At 48.5% G+C, this 19,044-nt stretch overlaps 2 protein-coding genes across 4 annotated transcripts in view; one reads left to right on the forward strand and one right to left on the reverse strand.

Annotated features, from left to right (window-relative positions):
- Window positions 1–8,831, forward strand: part of ERI1 (exoribonuclease 1) — a 117,978-nt gene extending 109,147 nt beyond the window's left edge. The window contains exons 10-11 of one of the 2 annotated variants that reach the window (XR_012007583.1): window positions 83–256; window positions 604–8,831. The gene's annotated coding sequence lies outside the window, so the exon portion shown is untranslated. Of the gene's footprint in view, window positions 1–82 lie in introns of both variants that reach the window. The other variant, XR_012007582.1, reaches the window with a different exon arrangement.
- Window positions 5,629–17,126, reverse strand: PPP1R3B (protein phosphatase 1 regulatory subunit 3B). 2 transcript variants are annotated; one of them, XM_072776262.1, is made up of 2 exons: window positions 16,988–17,126; window positions 5,629–10,227 (listed from the first exon to the last, which is right to left on the reverse strand). In XM_072776262.1, the coding sequence occupies exon 2, from the start codon at window positions 10,200–10,202 to the stop codon at window positions 9,345–9,347; it is 858 nt and encodes a 285-aa protein (XP_072632363.1). In that variant the 5' UTR covers window positions 10,203–10,227; window positions 16,988–17,126; the 3' UTR covers window positions 5,629–9,344. The 2 variants fall into 2 exon arrangements, with proteins under 2 accessions (XP_072632363.1, XP_072632362.1); XM_072776261.1 differs by lacking the exon at window positions 16,988–17,126 and adding an exon at window positions 15,744–15,904.
- Between the last annotated feature and the right edge of the window lie 1,918 nt (window positions 17,127–19,044).

Below are 19,044 nucleotides of genomic sequence, written 5' to 3' on the forward strand. Positions count from 1 at the left end.
AGAAGAAAAGGCTAACAGGACTAACAAAGAGACTGTATATAGCTTGGTGACGATGATTTTATTTTCTTTCTTTTTTTTTAAGATTCTATTTATTTGACAGAGAGCACAAACGGGCAGAGCAGAAGGCAGAGGCAGAGGGAGAAGCAGACTCTCTGCTGAGCCAAGACCCCCGCCCCCCAACACGGGGCTCAATCTCAGAACCATGGGATACATGACCTGAGCCGAAGGCAGGCATTTAACTGATGGAGCCACCCAGGTGCCCCAATCTTTTTCTTTCTATATTCCCTGGAGCACTGGGCCCCAACTACAACCTTGCTAGTAGAAGCACTCAGTAATTTTGTTTTGTGTATTATTGTTAGTATGGAATAGAATTTGCCTTGTCATGAAGTTTAATATTTGTATGTAAATGTGAGACACTTACCTATGATAATAGGCCACTCCAATGCAGTTCTGGTGAACAAGCCAATGATTTTTTTGTGAAAGAGGATAATAATTATCTTCCATAACATAATCGAGTCCTTTTGCATAATATGGGGTTAAATTGTTGTGTTTCGCTCCTCTAGAGGTTTTGTTTCTCAGCTTTGCTTTTGTTTTATTTTACAGGATATCCTTGAACTATACTCACTCGCATAGGAAGCAAGAGCCTTGAAACTTCAGTGCTCTAAAGGAAAAGGTTCTCAGTCATATTTCTGGGTCCCAGAGCTCTTAGGAAGTGCCATTGGTGTTGGGGGTGTGTGTGTGAAATGAGGGTGATCCCCTGCTTCCTGCAATTTCTCCCTTGGGCAGCAAGGTGGAAATTTATTTTAATTTATATTTTATTTTATAGAGAGATTGAGAAAGAGATCACAAGCAGGAGGGGCAGAGGGGGAGAGAATCCACAGGCAGACTCCCTGCTGAATGTGGGGCTTGACATGGGGGGGGCAGTTCTATTTATTTTACAAATTAGGTTCAATTTCTTTTCTATTTATTTTACAAATTGGGTTCACATCAGATTGATTGATTGATTGATTGATTTACTTATTTTTAAAGATTTTATTTATTTATTCATAGAGACAGAGAGAGAGAGAGGCAGAGACACAGGCAGAGGGAGAAGCAGGCACCATACAGAGAGCCTGATGTGGGACTCAATCCCGGGTCTCCAGGATCATGACCTGGGCCAAAGATGGCGCTAAACCACTGAGCCACCCAGTCTGCCCTCACATCAGGTTTAGTTTAGGAACAGGTTCCAGGGCTTCAGAAAACATTTGGAGACCACCAGCTACTCCTGTCCAAGGGGGCCGTCCCTAAGAGCTGAAGTTCTTGGAGAGGAGACCGAGACTGTGTGTCTCCGCATTCCCTGCCTGGGGAGATAGCAGGGACCCAGAGCAGAGAAGGAGTGAGAGGTGCTAGAAAGGACGAGAAGAACAAATGACTTGTGCAAGTCTTCCCTGCTCCAGCTACTGCGGGCAGCGGTGCTCATTCAGGGCTGTTCTTACTCCTGGCTACAACAGAGAATGCCTGGTCTGAAGCTCTAGGGCAGAAACTCCCCTTTTAAGAACAGAAAAATGAAGCGATGTGAAAGGGATTTTTGAAAAGAAAATAATTTTCCTTAATTTTTCCTTTCAGTGTGTGTGTGTGTGTGTGTGTGTGTAATGATAATGCATGAGGATTCAAGGTGGTGCGGTGATTGATCAGCAGATGGAAAAGCTCCTGGAGACTGGAGAATTCAAATTAACAAATGCTTGATTGCATGAGCAAATGTGCAAAAACCATGTGCAAAAAGAATTTCCAAACATACTTGGGTGATGTTTCAATAGATAATTGATTAATGGTGAATGATTAATAATAATAATGATAACATTTGGTAAAACGGTGTGATATAAGACCAGTGAAACGTCACCCGGATAGTTGCATGTTCAGATGGGACCAAGGTGTCTACCAAAGGATAAGTAACAAGGTGGCCCCCGGGGATGGGCCCAGTAGTGAGAAATTTCTCTGTTTCACCAACTGTAACAGCGCAGGTTGTGATGTATTCCTATTTTCTCTGAAAGAGGTGTGGACTCTGGAAAGCTTCACCCTCCCCACCCCAATTGGTGGTGGAGTTCCCTTTGGGTAAGCTGCAGCTTCATAAAGGGGTAGTGGAAGGGGAGTGGGTGGGGGGTTGGGGTGACTGGGTGATGGGTACTGAGGGGGGCACTTGGCGGGGTGAGCACTGGGTGTTGTGCTATATGTTGGCAAATTAAACGCCAATTAAAAAAAACAAACAAACAAAAACCTTTCCAAATCTCCACAGCATTAAGGTCAGGGTTTTCTTGGCATTACAGACCTTCCTTTGGTTCTAGCTGATGGTCAAAGAAGGAGGAAGGGGTGACGGATTAAAAGGAAGAGCATGTGTGTCTGCATCACAAAGATGGCCAGCAGGAAAGGAGGCCGAGGGCTTTGGAGAGGAAGTTCCACCTCCTTGATTTCCTGTGCTTCTTAAGGCCTCTTGAACTTTCTGGGCCAGAGAGAGAAGAGCTGAGACCCTGTAGTTGGCTACGTTCCCAGGAGCACTTTAGCCTTACTTTCTGGGGACTGGGGCTTGCAGTGCTGCTAGGTTCAGCCTCCATCTCCATCACAGTAAACAAGTTTCTCAGGGAGCTCTGCTGTGCCCTATTTGGTAGGGACAGGGTGGAGAGGAAAGAGGCAGCAGGACTTACACGTCCAAACCATTAATAACCCCTTTCCTTTTCGAATTGACTGGAGTTTGCAGAGGCGTTTGGCCATCAGTATTACAATTAGGAAACAGAAAACCTAACCAACATAAACACATCTAAACCACCAGACGAAATCACCACTCTATTATAACCCATCCAAAAAAAAAGCACTATCCAGCCAGAACTGTGATTCCAGCTCATGACTAGCCTGGGCTTCTGGGCTCCCCAGAGGCCTGAGGAGATCCCACAGGCCCAGGATCCGCGAGCACCGCCAGGACTCACTTGGCAGGGGTTGCTTGGGCTGCTCGAGCTCACAGAGAGTGCTCCCTGGTAATTCATAGCAGCTCTGCTCCTTCTCAAGAGCATTCACATTTGGCCTAGAAACTATACGGTCTCTAAATGAACAAACAGATGTTGATTCCAGACCTCGGCCGAGGGTCTGGGAGTCCACTCTGAAGTCTCACTCTTTCTAGATGACTCTTCAACCAGGATCAGCAAACAGCAGCCAGCAGTTCAAGTTGAGCCCTTGGCCTGATTTTGGACTTTTCTATAGTCCACAGCTAAGAACAGTTTTTACATTTTTAAAGCTTTTTTTTTTTTTTTTTTTTTTTTTAAGAAGGCTATGTGACAGAGGCTGCATGTGGCCTGCAAAGCCTAAAATAGTTACTCTCTGGCCCTTTACAGAAAAAAGTTCCCGACCCATGATTAACCATCTGATCTTGCATTTTGGGGTGGAGGGCCAGGATCCCGGATCATTATGAAAGTTTTTGACCACAAAGAAGAGTGAGCGTTGTGCATTCTCATCCTACCTTTGCCAAATTCAAGTCCAGCAGAGGGCCCGAGGCTAGGGAGGGACATCCGTGTTTGTCAGATGACTGATGCCAACTAAACATGTCACCTACCAGAGAGAATCCCAGGTGGATACAGACCTCTGTTGAGATCTCCGTCTCTATCTCCTGACCAAGGGCTCTTCACAGTGAAGGCAGAGGTAGGAGGGTTAGAGCTTTCCTGTGCCATGACAGGGCTTCCCTTGTGGTGAAAGATAATACTGAGGCCATGAGTCCTGCCTATGGGCTAGAATACCTCTGTAGCCATAGGCCCCTCTGGTGGATTCCTGACACCGATCATGTCCATGGGCCCTTGGATACCCAAATCATGTACTGTTTGCATTCATGCTTCCGTGTGGCCTGTGGACCTCACAGATGCTGAGGAAGCCTTTGGTCGGGAGGTGCCATTTGCATCTACAGATGTGCGTGTTCACTCCTCCCCAGGGGATCGCATCTCTCCAGGGGGAGGGACTGATTTTCAGAATGACCATTTTAGTGTCAGTTCTGTACGAGTGACTTCAGTGTTGGGGGGACAGTCCTTGGAAAAAGAATAAAGGACCCATGTGGTCCCCCTGGCTTTGTCACTGATAGGCTCTGTGACTTTTGGAAACACTCAGGGGACCTTCATATCTCTACCCATAAAAACAAGCTGGCATCTCTTCAGTTTGAACACTGGTTTTATGAAGTCCAAGCCGTCGTCTGGAATGCTATTCATTCCTGTGATTCTCATGAAGAATGGGACATCGTACACGTGGTATTTCTTACAAGTTTATATTTAGAAGCATTTTTCGAATGTACATGTTGGCTGACTCTTAAGTACTCAGGGCACCACCAGGATCCCCTGGTTGCCTTATCCCTGCTAAAACCACGCAGGGCCCCTTTGGTAGAGCACTGAACAAGGAACAACAGATTCCAGGCCAGGACCCAGGCTTCCCGACTCCTAATACCGAGAGACAGGAGGAGACACTGCTTTTCCTGGCTATCAGAGGATTCACCGAAAACATGAATATCTCTTATAGGGGTTGGGTAGAAAAAGTACCTACCACTGCTTTGCACGTGGTAGATAAACAGCAAAAGTTCAACCAAATAATTCAGAGCTGGATATTTGCTATTCTGGGGACATTGCCCTAGAAAAGTGTTTTTTTTTTTTTCCTTTTTCTTTTTTTTCCCCCCTCCAGACATCTCCAAGATGTTTATCTCACCAGTTAGGATTATGTAATGATTATGAAAACCATACTGAATCTCGAATAGATGTTCGTAAAAACCACTATTGATTTCCCCCTCCCCTTTCCCTTTTCTGTGAAGGCAAACCTCAGGCAGCGTTTGACGGTCTTGAGAAAGGCAGTTATGCCATGTGCGTAGCTCATCGCAAAACTTTTTTGCACTTATTTACTAGGTGTGGAGGTTCAATACTGCTCAGCCTTCCCACTGCAGGTCCCCTACTGGCCTTTGCAGCGTGGCGCAGACTGAGTGACAGGAAACATCTGGCAGCAATTTGCCTCTAATTCCATCCCATCTAACTTTGAAATAAAACATCTCTGGAAATCTTACTTAGGATGAGTGTCTGACACCCAAAGGAGAAGAAGGAGGTCCCACCAGGAGCTGCTTTTTGCTGGTTACAGTTTATCTGGACAAGCAGTTAAAAGCTACCATGGCCATTTAGAATTTTCCCACCTTTGAAAAGAGTAAACCCAAACTAGGCTTCCAGAGCAAGTGAGAGGGTAGGAGACATGCCCTCAGATCAGTACAAATGGATTTGGAGCAACACTGGCCCTGTGCTTCTCTAGCACTTACTTTCTTAGCTATGACCAACCTTGACCACTGTGACGGCTAACAGGCAATTACCACCTCTCCCGTGTCTTAGCTCTCTAACTCAGCCACTGACGGACATCCATCCTCTGAAAACCTACATTCTATATGTGGAGACACACTCATTCAACATAATTGTCCCCAGGGACCTGGCTGGCTCAGTCGGCAGAGCACGCAACTCTTGATCTTGGGGTCATGAGTTCGAGCCCCAAGTTGGGCACAGAGATTACTTTAAAAAAAAACAAAAGAAAGAAAGAAAATTCTCACCAGTCTCTGACTCCCAGAATAGAGTCAGTTTTAAAATAGAACAGTTTCAGTTTTGTGTTTTCTACCTTTATTCCATGTTTGTGTTTGAGAGCCGAACCATCCACTCTCTTAGACCACACAAAAGACATCGATCCTTGGGATTTTAAAGTGCATTTCCCTTTTAACTTTGTGTACAAAAATATTTATTTATTTTAAAACGCGCGGACATTTCTTGACAAGGCACTTTCAGGCATCGGATGAAGACGAGCCTTCGGGTGTACATTCACGCTGCGGTCCTAGTGAAACACCGTCGTCACAGCTGCCTTCCTGGAGTCCCCACAGCATCAGCGGGCTCTAGGAACCGGGAACTGAAACTGCAGCGCCCTTCACAGCTTGACCAGCGGGGCTGTAATGCTTTACCATATGTTCCACTTGAGGAAGTGCAGAGAAGCCGCCAGAATGTCTTCGATGACACCTAAGATCCCATTACACTTGTGACTTTTTATGCTCACTCTCAGTGATCGCGATGGGGGCCTCCCAGAGCAGAGAGCCAGGAGGCCTACCCTGGCAAACCGCACCCAGCGGAGGAATTTTAAATGAGGAAACAAATGAAGAACAGTCAAGGTTTTCTTTCATTCACTGTCCACCGAGAGGGAAGACCCAGAAGATGGCACTTTTTTTTTTTTTTTGGCTTATAAACATATATGTAACCCATTTAACATCCAAGTGACTATAGTAATGCTTGTTTTTTAAAAGCAAATTATATGCAGAGATCAAAACCACAAAACATTCTTTCAGCAGTTCGAAATTTACATCTTGAAAGGACTTTGAAAGAGTAATGTTTTGCCACCAGTAAAATGAAAGCTTAGAGAAAAAAAAACAAGTTCTACGTTGACTCTGAAATGGTTTTGATTTCTGGAGAACTACAGAACTCCTATTATTTCTCACCAGTTCCCCTATCATCAGAATACTTAAAAAAATAAAAATAAAAAGAAACCCATTCAAATGCTTCCTTTCTTCCAGGAAATACTGAAAGCTTATTTATTACGTATCTTTCTATAGTCCAGCTTATTTATTGCACCTAATTTGCGAATGCTCCCCAGGGCATTTGGGGGAAATAAATAGGAAACGAAATGAAGCTGCTTCCCTATTTCTGGACAACAGCACCAGTGGTGGGAGGCCCATCCTTTGGGGGCAACTTGGAAAGGGCATTGGGGCTGTGGGGGGCAGGGGACATTTGTCACCATAAGCAGCAGCTGCATGAGGGGGAAACCCCCAAGCCAGGCCGCAATGACGTCTCCAACTAAGAAACCTATACAGTCTGAAGTGTGTAGACCTGTTTACTGATGGTGAGCTCCGGATATAAGGAGCGGTTCTGTAGATCCCAGGCCCCTGCTGATATTCTGGGACAAAACTGGGCCCAAGGGAGAGAGACCGACTGGTGAAAAAAAGACAGTATTCTTCCGATGTCTCTGCCTCCCTGAACCATGATGCTGACAGGGGAGTCTTGCAACCACATTCTCTAGTCAGAGGAGGGTCTTTGGGAGCAGGTGAGGACTTGCCTGGTAGGGCGAGCATCCCAGGTGGACTGGCAGTAGAGGCGGGGTAGTTTGCAGCCAGTGCCCCCAGCAAAAAAGCTGGGGTAAGCTGGGAGGAAGGAACAGAGGCAGGGGAGTTTATGGCTGTTTTAAGAGATATTTATCGCTGAATTACCATATTTCAACTTTTGACGTGGGAATGTCTTAAGATCATCATTACTGAAAACCAAACAGGAGACTCTTGAGGCATTTTTCTTTTGAATATAGATGGTCTTGTTACTCTTAGTCTGGTAACCTGTCAATGGCAGTGCACCTTGTACCTTTCCTGACTTGGAGGAGGAGGAACTGGACTTCTTAAAACAAAACAAATTCACGACCTATCTACAATGGTTTGTTTCCCTTTGATTTTGATTTGCACTGTCAATAGTTCTGATCACCGTATTTGTAACACTGAACATACCGTTTGCGTACGTGATATAAGACAGGTTTAGAAAGAACACAGTTCTGCCCAATTTCAGCATAAGATAAAAATGCAACTTTCCCATAAATTATGTAATCCCCAAGTCCTACCCATCTGGGAGAGGCATAAAAAATAAAGCACTCGATTGCAGACTAGTAACAGCCAGTTTTAGGAACAAGAATTACATCAAATATCACTTAAGAACATTTAAAAAATCAAAACATTTTAAAGTTCAAAAAAGAAGGGGGAAAAAAAAAGACCCGAGCCACAGAAACCAGGAGGTCTTTTCTAATTGATCTGGAACATGCAAGCAAAAGAAGACTCTGCTTGCAGGGTCCAGTAGCTGTGCCTCCAAATCCAGGCAGCTGTGGATGGATCAGCCTTTCCTAAGATCAGGCAAATGGAAAATAAAACATTTAATTAAGCTCCAAAAGCAAAACAGAAAAAAAAAAAAAACCCAATCTTCTCCAAATATATATGTAAAAATATTTTTTACACCCCTGCCCCAGTACAAACCAATCTTCCCCAAGAAAAAAATCACAGGGTTTGGGGATCCATCTGTCAGTGAAAGTCCCAAGAGTCTCATGACAGTATGAACCAACAGACTTTTAATTCATTGTCCAATATGGTTAAGAACAATTAATCTCTGATATTTCAGAGTTGCCAAACATTGAAAATAAAATATGAGAACTTGGTAAGGGTTTTCTCCTCTGTCCCTTTATATATACTCACACGTCATAAATAAGAACACCCAAATCAAAGTCCCCGGGTGCTTGTAAAGAGTCCTGGATATCGCAGATCACAGTCAAAGTAAAACCAAACATTCACCAAAGGCTCTGAGGATATATGGGATCTGCAAGTCAAAATGTCCTAACACAGCATGAAGGAGGGCTCTCTAGGAAGGAGAGTCTAAAATCCCTTTGTGAAGCATGGGATGCCTGCAAACCAGCTGAGCGAGTTCAAACAAATCTTGTAATTGAGCTATCTGGTGACTCAGGGTAGGAGTGAGTACTTCGAAAGCCAAGAGGAAAAGCTGCAAGTGTCCCACTCAGACTGTCCTGCCTGCCAGAAGTCTAATAACCCGGTGCAGGAGCCAGTTACTTTTGATAACTCAGACGGTGATCTCTGCTGGAAAACAGATGCAGGGTCAGAAAGAGGAAGTGCCTGCTTCTGTCACAGGCTAATAATTTGCCTTGATTATCTTTTCCTGAACATTAGATGAACTGTGGAGAAAACAAAATGAAAAAAAAAAAAAAAGCAAACCCAAAAAACAAAACACAGAGATCAAGCGTGAGGTACATGCTGTGGACATAGAGCCACATCAACAGGCAGGAAGGACCCGGCTGGGTGGAGAGCACCCAATAAATGAACGGCAGAGGTCCAGTGGGAAATGGCTGGGGATGGAGTGACTTTCAGGTGGCTGACTTTGCACATTCCAGGGGAGAGAGGAGTGGCTCCTCCAGGAAGCCAGGGCACACTCCTCGTTGCCTCCTTCAGCTTCGCCGGCAATGCCTGCAGGCCTGGTTCCTGCCCAAGGCTCTTCCAGCACCTCTATGGTGCTCGTGGCCACCCTGGGTGCCAAGCAGACCGGGCACTCCACATCTACTCTGAGTGTGAAACCGGTCCTGTGATCTCAGCCTGTCTGGTTTTGCTGGCTTAAGAAAAAAGTGAATAGGATCCTTTCTTTGCAAAGACCGTGCATAACGGCAGTTCACCTTTCATCCTGGCTTCCATCTCCACCTGCCTGCGACTGCAGCGAGGCTTCCCTGCGCTCCATCACACACGGTCACTAATAGTAGGGCCCTAGCTTTTCGTATCCTAAGTAACTAGGCCACTCTGGGAACAGACCGTAGGAACACCGAGGGCTTCCAAACTGGTCAAAGGATATCCCAAAATCTGGTCCGTTTTGTGGCTCGGCTGTTCCCTGAGCGGACTTCAGTTCGGCTCGGGTGATCCTATAGTTTTTGCCCTTGTTACTGTCCCAGTAAGTCTGTCCGCTGCACTCGAAGCACACGGCAAACTCCATCCTCTCGTAAGACTGGATTTTCTCAGGTAAGCTAATGTCAAAGGAGAAAGTGTCCCGGTCTGAACCGGCGTACGTGTCCTTCACGTACCGACAGGGAAAGTCTGTGAAGCTTTTCCAGGTGTCAAATGTCATTCTTATTTTCACCATCTTCTCGAATGCCAGGTTCTGCACCTTCACTGTGCCTGCGATGGCTCTGTCCTTCAGGACACAGTTTTCGAGGCATACGTGGTCGGCCTGAAGCCGATTTCGGAAGTCCAAGTAGTCGGCGGAAGGCTGCGTGAAATCCAAAACGAAGCTCTCGCTCTCCGGGCTCGTCAGGCTCACAAGGTTGTCTAGGAGCTCAGTGATGTTAAATGGAATATCTAACGGCTCATCAAATTCTGAGAACACTTTGACCATAGTCAGGGCCAGCCCTTGGTTGTCTGCGAAGGACACCCTCTTTTTCACCTTTTTCTCCTGGACGGTGGGGGCCACCACCCCGCTGGCTTCATTCTTGCTGCTCAGCTGAATGCAAGGCCTCAGTGGTTCGCTCGGCTTTGGCGACGTCTTGAAGGTGAACCTCTCTCTGCGCAGGGAGGGGGCCATGCAGCTGTATCTGTACTCGATGTCCACAGCCATCATGGGGTTAGAGGAACAGGCGAGAACCCTGGCCAAAGGAGGCAAAAGGAAACGGCAGTGAGATCAGATGGACGTTCCAGCATCACCCTGACAGGGGCTGGTGAACGGCGTCTGCCTTCGTCTCTGCCCGCACGGCTGCAGTGTGCTGTTAGCCCAAGTGTGGCCCAGCATGACCTTGGTTTCAGGGGAGGTCAAGAGCGTAAAGTGGGGCGGAGAAGAGGACTGAGGTTAACACAAACAAAAAAGTAAGGAGCTTCTGGTTTAAAGACTAAACCTGTGGGATCCCTGGGTGGCTCAGCGGTTTAGCGCCGGCCTTCGGCCCAGGGTGTGATCCTGGAGTCCCAGGATCGAGTCCTGCACCAGGCTCCCTGCATGGAGCCTGCTTCTCCCTCTGCCTGGGTCTCTGCCCCTCTCTCTCCCTCTCTCTCTCTCTCTCTCTCTGTGTGTTTCTCATGAATAAATAAATAAAATAAAATAAAATAAAAAATAAACTTGCAGGTTTTTCCATCAGGATTTCTTGGGGGCCCTTACTATGCTAGAGTGCCTTAGGGAATAACAACAAGAACATGCTGTCTGTAGGGGTTCCCAAACTTAGCTGACTAAGGAACCCTTTTTTGTGGAGCATCTTGCAGAACACATGCTCTGAGGAATGTACTTTGGTAGACACTGCTTTAATAAGATAAAAAGAAAGGAGTTTTTTTTTTTTTTTTTAAAGATTTTATTTATTTTAGAGAGAAAGAGAGCATGAGCAGGGAGAGGGGCAGGGGGGATAGAGAGAAGCAGATTCCCCACTGGGCAGGGAGCCTGACTCTGGGCTCCATCCCAGGACCCTGGTATCATGACCTGAGCCAACGGCAGGATTTAACTGAGCTACCCAGGTGCCCCAAAAGAAATTAATTCATCCCACAAATATTGATGGGTATTTACTAAATGCCAGGTGTATAGAAAAAGAGAATACTCGCTTTTTTTCTATAGTGAAGATACCGTTTATTAGAATAAAAGGCAAAGAGTATCGTGCTAGAGATCAGGTTAAATGAGACTTCGTTAAAACGATAATTTTCTATAAGTGAAAAAAAATACATAAAACCAGAAGATTAAAGACAAACTGGGAAAACACTACAAAAAGTATGGCAGCAAAGAGTTAATACTCTCATATACAAAGAGTTCTCACAAAACAATTTCAAAGTCAAATATTCCACATGGAAAAATGACCAAAGAGCATGAGTAGAAAATTCAACAAAAAAAAAACCCTAGAAAATTCAACAAAAAAAAAAAACCCTTAAAAATGGCCCATAAATATGCAAAATGTCCAACCTTATAAAGAATTTAGATTAGGAAACAATGCCTACTTTTACTCACTCAATGAGTAAATATTTTTAAAGAAGATATGAATACATGGATTAGTCTAAATCACCACAACCTTTCTAAATATTTTTATCATTTTTGGTTCTAATATCACACACAAGTATTAATCTTAAGGCATTAACAAAAAATGCACAGAGGTTAATGTACTCAATGTTCAGTGCAACATTATGGGGAGGAAAAGGTGAGAAAACATAAAGGATCAAAAACAGGTATCTAGTTAAATCAGGTATATGATATCCAGCAATAAAATTTTGTATCATCATTAAAACCGTTATTTGGAAAAAAGGTTTAAATGGCATGGAAAAAATTTGTAATACATTGTTAATGTAAAAAACCAAGAGGATAAAATTGTACATAGAGACTAGACTTGTGGGGAAAAATATTAGGTATATGAACAGAAAATATACCCTCTAGTCTTTTTATATACATAAAACTGAATATCCAAGTCATGTGATTTTAGGGAATTTGTTTTCTTGCATTGTGTTTCTTATATTTTTAAAAATAACATCCCTTTTATGATCAAGGAGAAAAAAAATGAATCTAATGAAACGCCTAAAATATTCAAGATGGGCCCCAAACCTATCCCATCCAACACTCCTGCCTCACTAAAGCCAAATAATTTTTATCATTTAATTACCATAGCAAATTTATATTCTGATCTGATGTTACAATGGGCTAACTGAAGAAGTCAGTGATGAAATGAGGCTTACAATCTGTAGTCTGAGAACCTCAGATCACAGGATCTGGATTAGTTCCTAACCCTCTCTCCCTTCGCTATGGCAATGGTGTAGGCATGTGGTGGTGTTTGGGGTGCTTGATCTCAGACCTCTGCTAGGTCCTGCCCACTGGTGGGGGGCTTCAGGGTGATGGTGGTAGTTAAGGAGAAGCAATAAGCAAAATGTTGCTCATCTTCTGACAGGAGCTGAGACCACTGTTTCAGTCCAATAAATATCTCATTTTCAACTTCTGATTTTGATTAATCAAATTTATAAAGAAAAATAAGAATGAAGACACAATGGGTTTGATCCCATTTTCCAAAAGAAATACAGCCACTCATAGGATGCAGGAACCACTTAATGACGGCTGACTAGAAAACACAGAGATACAAAACAATAATTTCTAGGCACAGTGTACTTATCTAAACATACATTTTAAAGGAAATTTGTCTTCCTGTTTCCCTTCTAACAAAATCAATGAGTGAAAATTTTAGGAGCAAATTTGCTTCCTAATCTGTTCTTGTACCCGTGCAATTGTTCTGGAAAGGAAAAGTTCTCACCGAAATGGGCAAGATAGCTTTACACAGGGTCACTAGGTTGGCTAATGGGTTCAATGTGAAAAAAACAAAACAAAACCAAAACCCAACAACCATATATGTACTAAGCATTTGAATTTTGTTTTTCCCTTGTCCATTGCAAAACTTCATTAGAATGCACCGGAATTTATTTTTAATTAAATGTGAATTAAAAATACCCCCAAAGTGGTGGGCAAAGCCTTGCATCCCAGCCCCCCACACACACACTCTGCCCACCCGTGACAACCTGGGGTGAACGGAGGGAGGCAAGGTTCCTTCTCTGACGGCTACAGCCCTTCCTCCTTGCCTGAGTCAGCGCAAGGTCAACTGTTAAGTTCTCTATCCTCTTCTCGATCCCTTCCAGCCTCCAACCCGACCTCAGTACGTGCTTTCCGGCACTTCACACGTGCTTCCCCACACAATGTTAAAACAGCTCATTAGAAAAAGGTTGGGAAACTCTCAAGGTCCTGTGGAAACAATTCTAAAACCAGTGGATCAGTTAGAGAATCTGCATACTTGCAGATGACTAAAGTCCCTCTCAACTTTTAATCTTACAGACTAAAAAGACTTAGTTGAAGACGTTGGTAAAGCTTCACTGGTTGGACCCAGTGGGTGTAAATTTGCCCGAGACCCCTTTTATCACCAAGCTGTAAAAGCTAGGGGAACCGGGACTCGGAAGGTGAGGTTCTAGTCAGAGCCAGCTAATTAAACAACCCCACTGGCACTTTCTAGAGCCTCATTGGTTTTGCAATTATCTTCCACGAAAGGCAAAAATAAAGTTAACTACCTGGTGGCCCAAGGGTTCCTACCAGGGCGGCTGCCTCAGGGGCACTGCCTAGGCAACCACTGCCCAGGATCCCTTCACTGTGTAAGTGTCACCATAACTGGAGGTGAGGACGTGAACCCCTGTGGCCTCAGACAAGTATGATCTGACTGTTGGCCTCCTGCGTATCCTCACAGGTAGAGTCTAGCTTTTATGAACTGGATCATTCTATAAGAACTAGTGTACCAAATGCTGATTTGATGTAGGCCTTCCAGACCCTCTGGCTCAGGAATTCCCCAGCAGACTGTGGCAAGGGGGAGATCATTGCCCAGAAGTACCCCTGGCAGTGGAGATGTACAAGATACATTTCCTAAGTCTCTGAAAGGAAGGCACCTGCACAGGTGTTTTATCCATTTGAGGATAAATTTGTTGGCTAAACGATTAGCGCCAACACAGTAAGCACAGGCTGTCCTGAGGCCTCCTCTCCCGACACACTCTCCTGACTGCTCAGCCCTTTCCCAGGCCAGGGATTATGAGTCACCAAGGTTGGCCAGGGAAAAAGCCAGAAGGAGAAGACAGAGACACATCCGTGAACCAGCAGAGTATGAAGTACGATGGGATATCGGTTCGCTGCAGGAACTGAGATCGTGAGAGTATGAGCGGCTGTTACTCAGATTCTCAAAAACTTGGCTTCCACATAGATCCCTACGAGATCACTTCTGCCCCATAAGGCAATGGGCCATGCCCAAGGGTAGATTTCAGTGTTCCTGGTCAAAAGAGGGCAACCCCTAACACTCCATGACAACTGAAGCGAACAGGGATGGTTTTACATAAATACTTTCCCTTTTCCACTATTGACAACACACCTCAAGAGAGCTCATCGGGTTAGAGGTTATGATGGTTTTTCTTGTGGAAACTCTAGCCTTGCATAGAAAATAACGACATGACCTTCACAGTTTCAGGCAGCTGAGTTACTTACTTTTTGGCTATGCCTTTACTAGGAAGTAAAAAAAAAAAAAATTTTATTTTTTTATTTTTTTGTATTAAGGCCAAGACATTTTTTTCCCCTCCATTCTCATGCCCTGATAGGAAAAGACAGAAAACTCAGATGTGCCAAGAACCCACCAGGAACACCGAAACTCCGTTAGGTCAAGCATTCACAACCAGGTTACCAGGTTGTAGTTTCTAAAAGACATGTCCATCTACCCTTTGGCATTACTTTACTCCCTCCTGAAGGGCTTGGCTGACACCGTATGAGCAAAATGGACCTATTTTCCTTTGTACTCAGACCACGGGGCCCTTTATTCACAGCCTTAATAGCCACTTGTGCTCTTTTGTCACCATCATCTAAAGCATCTTTGAGATTCACATACACACGCGACTGCATATTACAGGAAAGAGGTTAAGTTAAGATGCCACAGTACCTGCCACCTAGAAGTGCCCAAGGTCAAATACAGAGCACTAGCCTAGGAAGGCCTCCACCTAGCTGGGCCACTTGGAGCAAGTCCCTGAACCTTTCTGGGCTTAAGCTTTGTCCTCGGAAGTCCCTTCTAGCTCTGACTCCTGGTTGCTAGTAATGCCCAGTAACTTTTCTTCTCTTCTTGTTCTTCCCTAAATACCTTTACTTTTGTGGTGAGTCCGCTGGCCGGCTTCACTTTGGTCTTGGCTGCGGGACAACCCTACCAAATGAACCATTTCCTCTTCTCTCTCCCCACCCCCCTCTCTGCTCAAAGCCCTAACTTCTCTTCTCCCGGGCCCTGGGTCTCCCAGGGAGGCCTGGCCACACCCACCCACAGGCTCCAACACCTTCCAGCAGCTCCCCAAGTCTTCAAGTCAAGTCTGTCCTCAGTTTCCTCCTCTTCTGCAGGGAACAATCCCCAGACGTGCCCCAACACTTCTGGTAGGGCGTCCGGGGTCCTATACCCTCTGTTCTGCTAGCGGGCGCCCCTCCACACCCCCTTTCTCTGGGCTCAAAAGGGTGGCAGGAACAGGGCACGGGGCAGGAGGCAGGCAGAGCTTCCAGACTTGGAGGATCGCACAGGTCAAGGCGACCCCGCCCCCGGGGCCCGCAGACCCGGCCCCCCCCAAGCACTCCGCGAGCCTCCGAGGTCTGTCCCGCACCCACCTTTCGGGCCGTGGGGAAGCCCCCTCTGCGGCTGGCTCGTCGCATCGGAGCGCCTGGAAGGAGGTGGCCGGGGAGGCTGCCGCCACCGGACTACGTGAGCGTCGTGTGTCCGGGAGGCAGGGCCCGCGCTCGGTTCCCGGAGATATGACCCGCAGGGGGAGGAGGACGACGAGGAGGAGGAGCCCGAGTTATCACCCCTGGGCGGGGCGGCGGGGCCACCCCGGTGGGAGCCGCGCGGCGCGAGCGTCCCCGCGCGGCAGCTTCGGCCCCGCAGGCCCGGGGCAGCCCCTGCCGGGGGCGGGGATCGTGACCGGGGACCCTGCCGGGGCGGGGATCGTGACCGGGGACCGTGCCCGGGGGCGGGGATCGTGACCCGGGGATCCTGCCGGGGGCGGGGATCGTGACCGGGGATCCTGCCGGGGGCGGGGATCGTGACCCGGGGATCCTGCCGGGGGCGGGGATCGTGACCGGGGACCCTGCCGGGGCGGGGATCGTGACCGGGGACCGTGCCCGGGGGCGGGGATCGTGACCCGGGGATCCTGCCGGGGGCGGGGATCGTGACCGGGGATCCTGCCGGGGGCGGCGATCGTGACCCGGGGATCCTGCCGGGGGCGGGGATCGTGACCCGGGGATCCTGCCGGGGTCGGGGATCGTGACCGGGGACCCTGCCGGGGCGGGGATCGTGACCGGGGACCGTGCCCGGGGGCGGGGATCGTGACCCGGGTATCCTGCCGGGGGCGGGGATGGTGACCGGGGGACCCGCCCGGGGGCGGGGATCGTGACCCGGGGGATCCTGCCGGGGGCGGGGATCGTGACCGGGGACCGTGCCCGGGGCCGCGCACCGGGGCGGGCTCCGTGTCCCATCGCGCTCGGCGGCCCGAGAGGCTCCCAAGTGTGTTTCCTCGCGTACTACAGGGAAGCCGGGGGGGGGGGGGGGGGGTAGACGCGGCTCCTCTTCCTGGTCCCCCACCGCCCGGCTTCGGTGACACCCTCCGGGAATGTCGGCTCCCGGGCTGGAAGCACCTGGGTGGACTCGCGGCTCCGGCCCCGCTCCATCCCACCTCTGGTTCCCGGGCGGCACGTCCCACCTGGGAGCAACAGCCTCCTCCAGCCCGTCTAGACTGTTCACCCCCGGAGCGTGGCTGCAAGCGGGACAGTGAAGGTGCAGGTGGCAGGAAGCCAAGAAGGCGTCCCCGGCGCGCCCCTCGCCGCGGGTTCTCGGCCCGCACCGGGGCCCGACGTACCTGGTGCAGCTGAGCAGCTGGAAGTGCCGACGCGCCGGCCCGCGGCAGCATCCGCGCGGGGGGGGGAGGGCAGCGGCGACGGCGGGGCCGGGACTCAGCGCCGCAGGTGCGCGCCCTCGGCGGCCGGACGCGGCGGTCGGTGCGCGAGGGCAGGCGGCTCGCTCCTCCCGGGGCCGGGCACGGACTCGGGCTCCCCGCCGCCGCGCCGCTCCCTTTAACTTTCCAGCACCTCGCCCCGCTGGGGAAGCCATCCCGGAGCCCCTTTCACGTGAACGCCCCCCGCAGCCAATGGGGGCGCTCGGGTCGCGAGCCGTCGACCAATGACCGCGGGGCCGCGGGGCTGGAGGGCATCGCTTCGCCGCGTGATGGGCTGCGCGCCCGGGAGCTGGGGCCGCGGGCCAGGGCTGGCGGCGGGCAGTGGGGTCACCGTGCGCCCGAGGCCCGGCCGGCGCCAGGGGGCAGAGGCTCGTCCCTGCAAAGGGCGCCCCGTGCCAGCACGACGGCGGGCCCGCCCAGGGCTCCCGAAGCCCCTCTTCCCGGCTACGTCCTGGGGGCCTGAGCTCCCTGCGGGGCGGGCCGCAGCGCGGCCGGGGCTCACCCGGGGCCCCTAACTCCCCCGCCCATCGCCGAGAAGCCCCCAGGGGTGCCGAGCGTGGTTTGCCTCCGTGCTCTCTGGGATCGGCATCTCCGGCTCTGAGGATGGGTAGTGTCCGGAACGATTCCACTGGCTTTGTGCTGGGCCGGAGGCCGGGGGTGGGGGTGGGGGGTCCAGGTGTTACAGGGACACCGTTTTATAAAGTTGTTACCGGGGCCATCGCACAGGGTACCACATCTATAGGTACGTGGCCAGGTGCATCTCGGAGGAAATTACCTGACTTGAATCTGTTACAACTACCTGTACCTGCAGGGGCCCCACGAGCCCTGTGCTACACCTTGAGGTCTGCAGAGAAGGATGAACCTAGAAGAGACCAGCCCCTTCCTCTCCGCGATAAAGCTGACCTGAATACATAGTCATATAATCCTGTATTAATCTCCTTGGTGCTCAGCTCTGAGCTAGCCACTATAGGGATGAGGAGCCTAGTTTTCTAGTTTCAATGAAGTTTGGAAATTGATAGAGGGTTGCCGGCTCTTTAAAGTGTCAAGACATTAAAATAAACAAACCTTACTATCTTTTGCTACTGACCTTCTATTTAAAAAAACAACAACAGCTCTTTAACAGCGATAAAAACAAAATAACAAATAATATCAGAGTAAAGGCCATTCCTTCACGGTGCATGTTTTTAGCTTTACGAAAATTCATTGTGTTGAACGTGGCATTTGGGAATTTCTGCTTTGAGGGATATGAGAGCATGTTCTAATTTTACTAGAAATGTAAAACTAAAAACACGGGTAGGTTGCATTAATCCAATACAGGCCTTCAGCTCAAGATACAGTCTCCCCGTCTGAAGGGCAATTATTAGTCCTCTTCCTTCTCCTTTAATGGGCATATCTGAAAAAGGACCACCTCTGAAATCAGCTATTGGTAGGCGGTTGGCAAATAAAGTTTCTAATGCAATACTCCCTTTGCCAACCCTGGACTCCTTTCATTAGCTGATGAGTAGGTTGGCGATTTATTAAGCCAAGTGTTGGCGCCGTTTCTCAAGCGTAGTGAGCATGCTAGAGGAGTGGGCAAAGCTAAAGAGCCAACTGGTATTGCAAAACGAAGGCAGGCTAAGGGTGATCTGAACCAAACCGAGAAGTCGGGACAAGTAAATCCAACCTTATAGTATTGAGGTTTGGAAGCATCTTCCTTACATAGATCTAGGAAACCGTGCGTAGTAATTTCCCCTGTGGTTTAGATGACTATTTCAGAGCAGGAGAGTGGGGCTAAACTTAGTTGTGGCACACCACAGTCTTGGTAGGTAGGAGTGTGGCGTCTGTGAGTTTGCAAAGAGCGCAGTCTCCTTAGCGATCAGAATCGAGCTGGGATGCAAGCTCTGGAGCATGGTTCGAGCCAAACTCAGCAGTTCCAGGGCCCCAGAACCTCAGAGCTGGACTGGCCCTTAGTTCCCGTACAA

The sequence above is a fragment of the Canis lupus genome, chromosome 15, assembly GCF_048164855.1.
Source record: "Canis lupus baileyi chromosome 15, mCanLup2.hap1, whole genome shotgun sequence".
NCBI classification, from domain to species: Eukaryota; Metazoa; Chordata; class Mammalia; order Carnivora; family Canidae; genus Canis; species Canis lupus.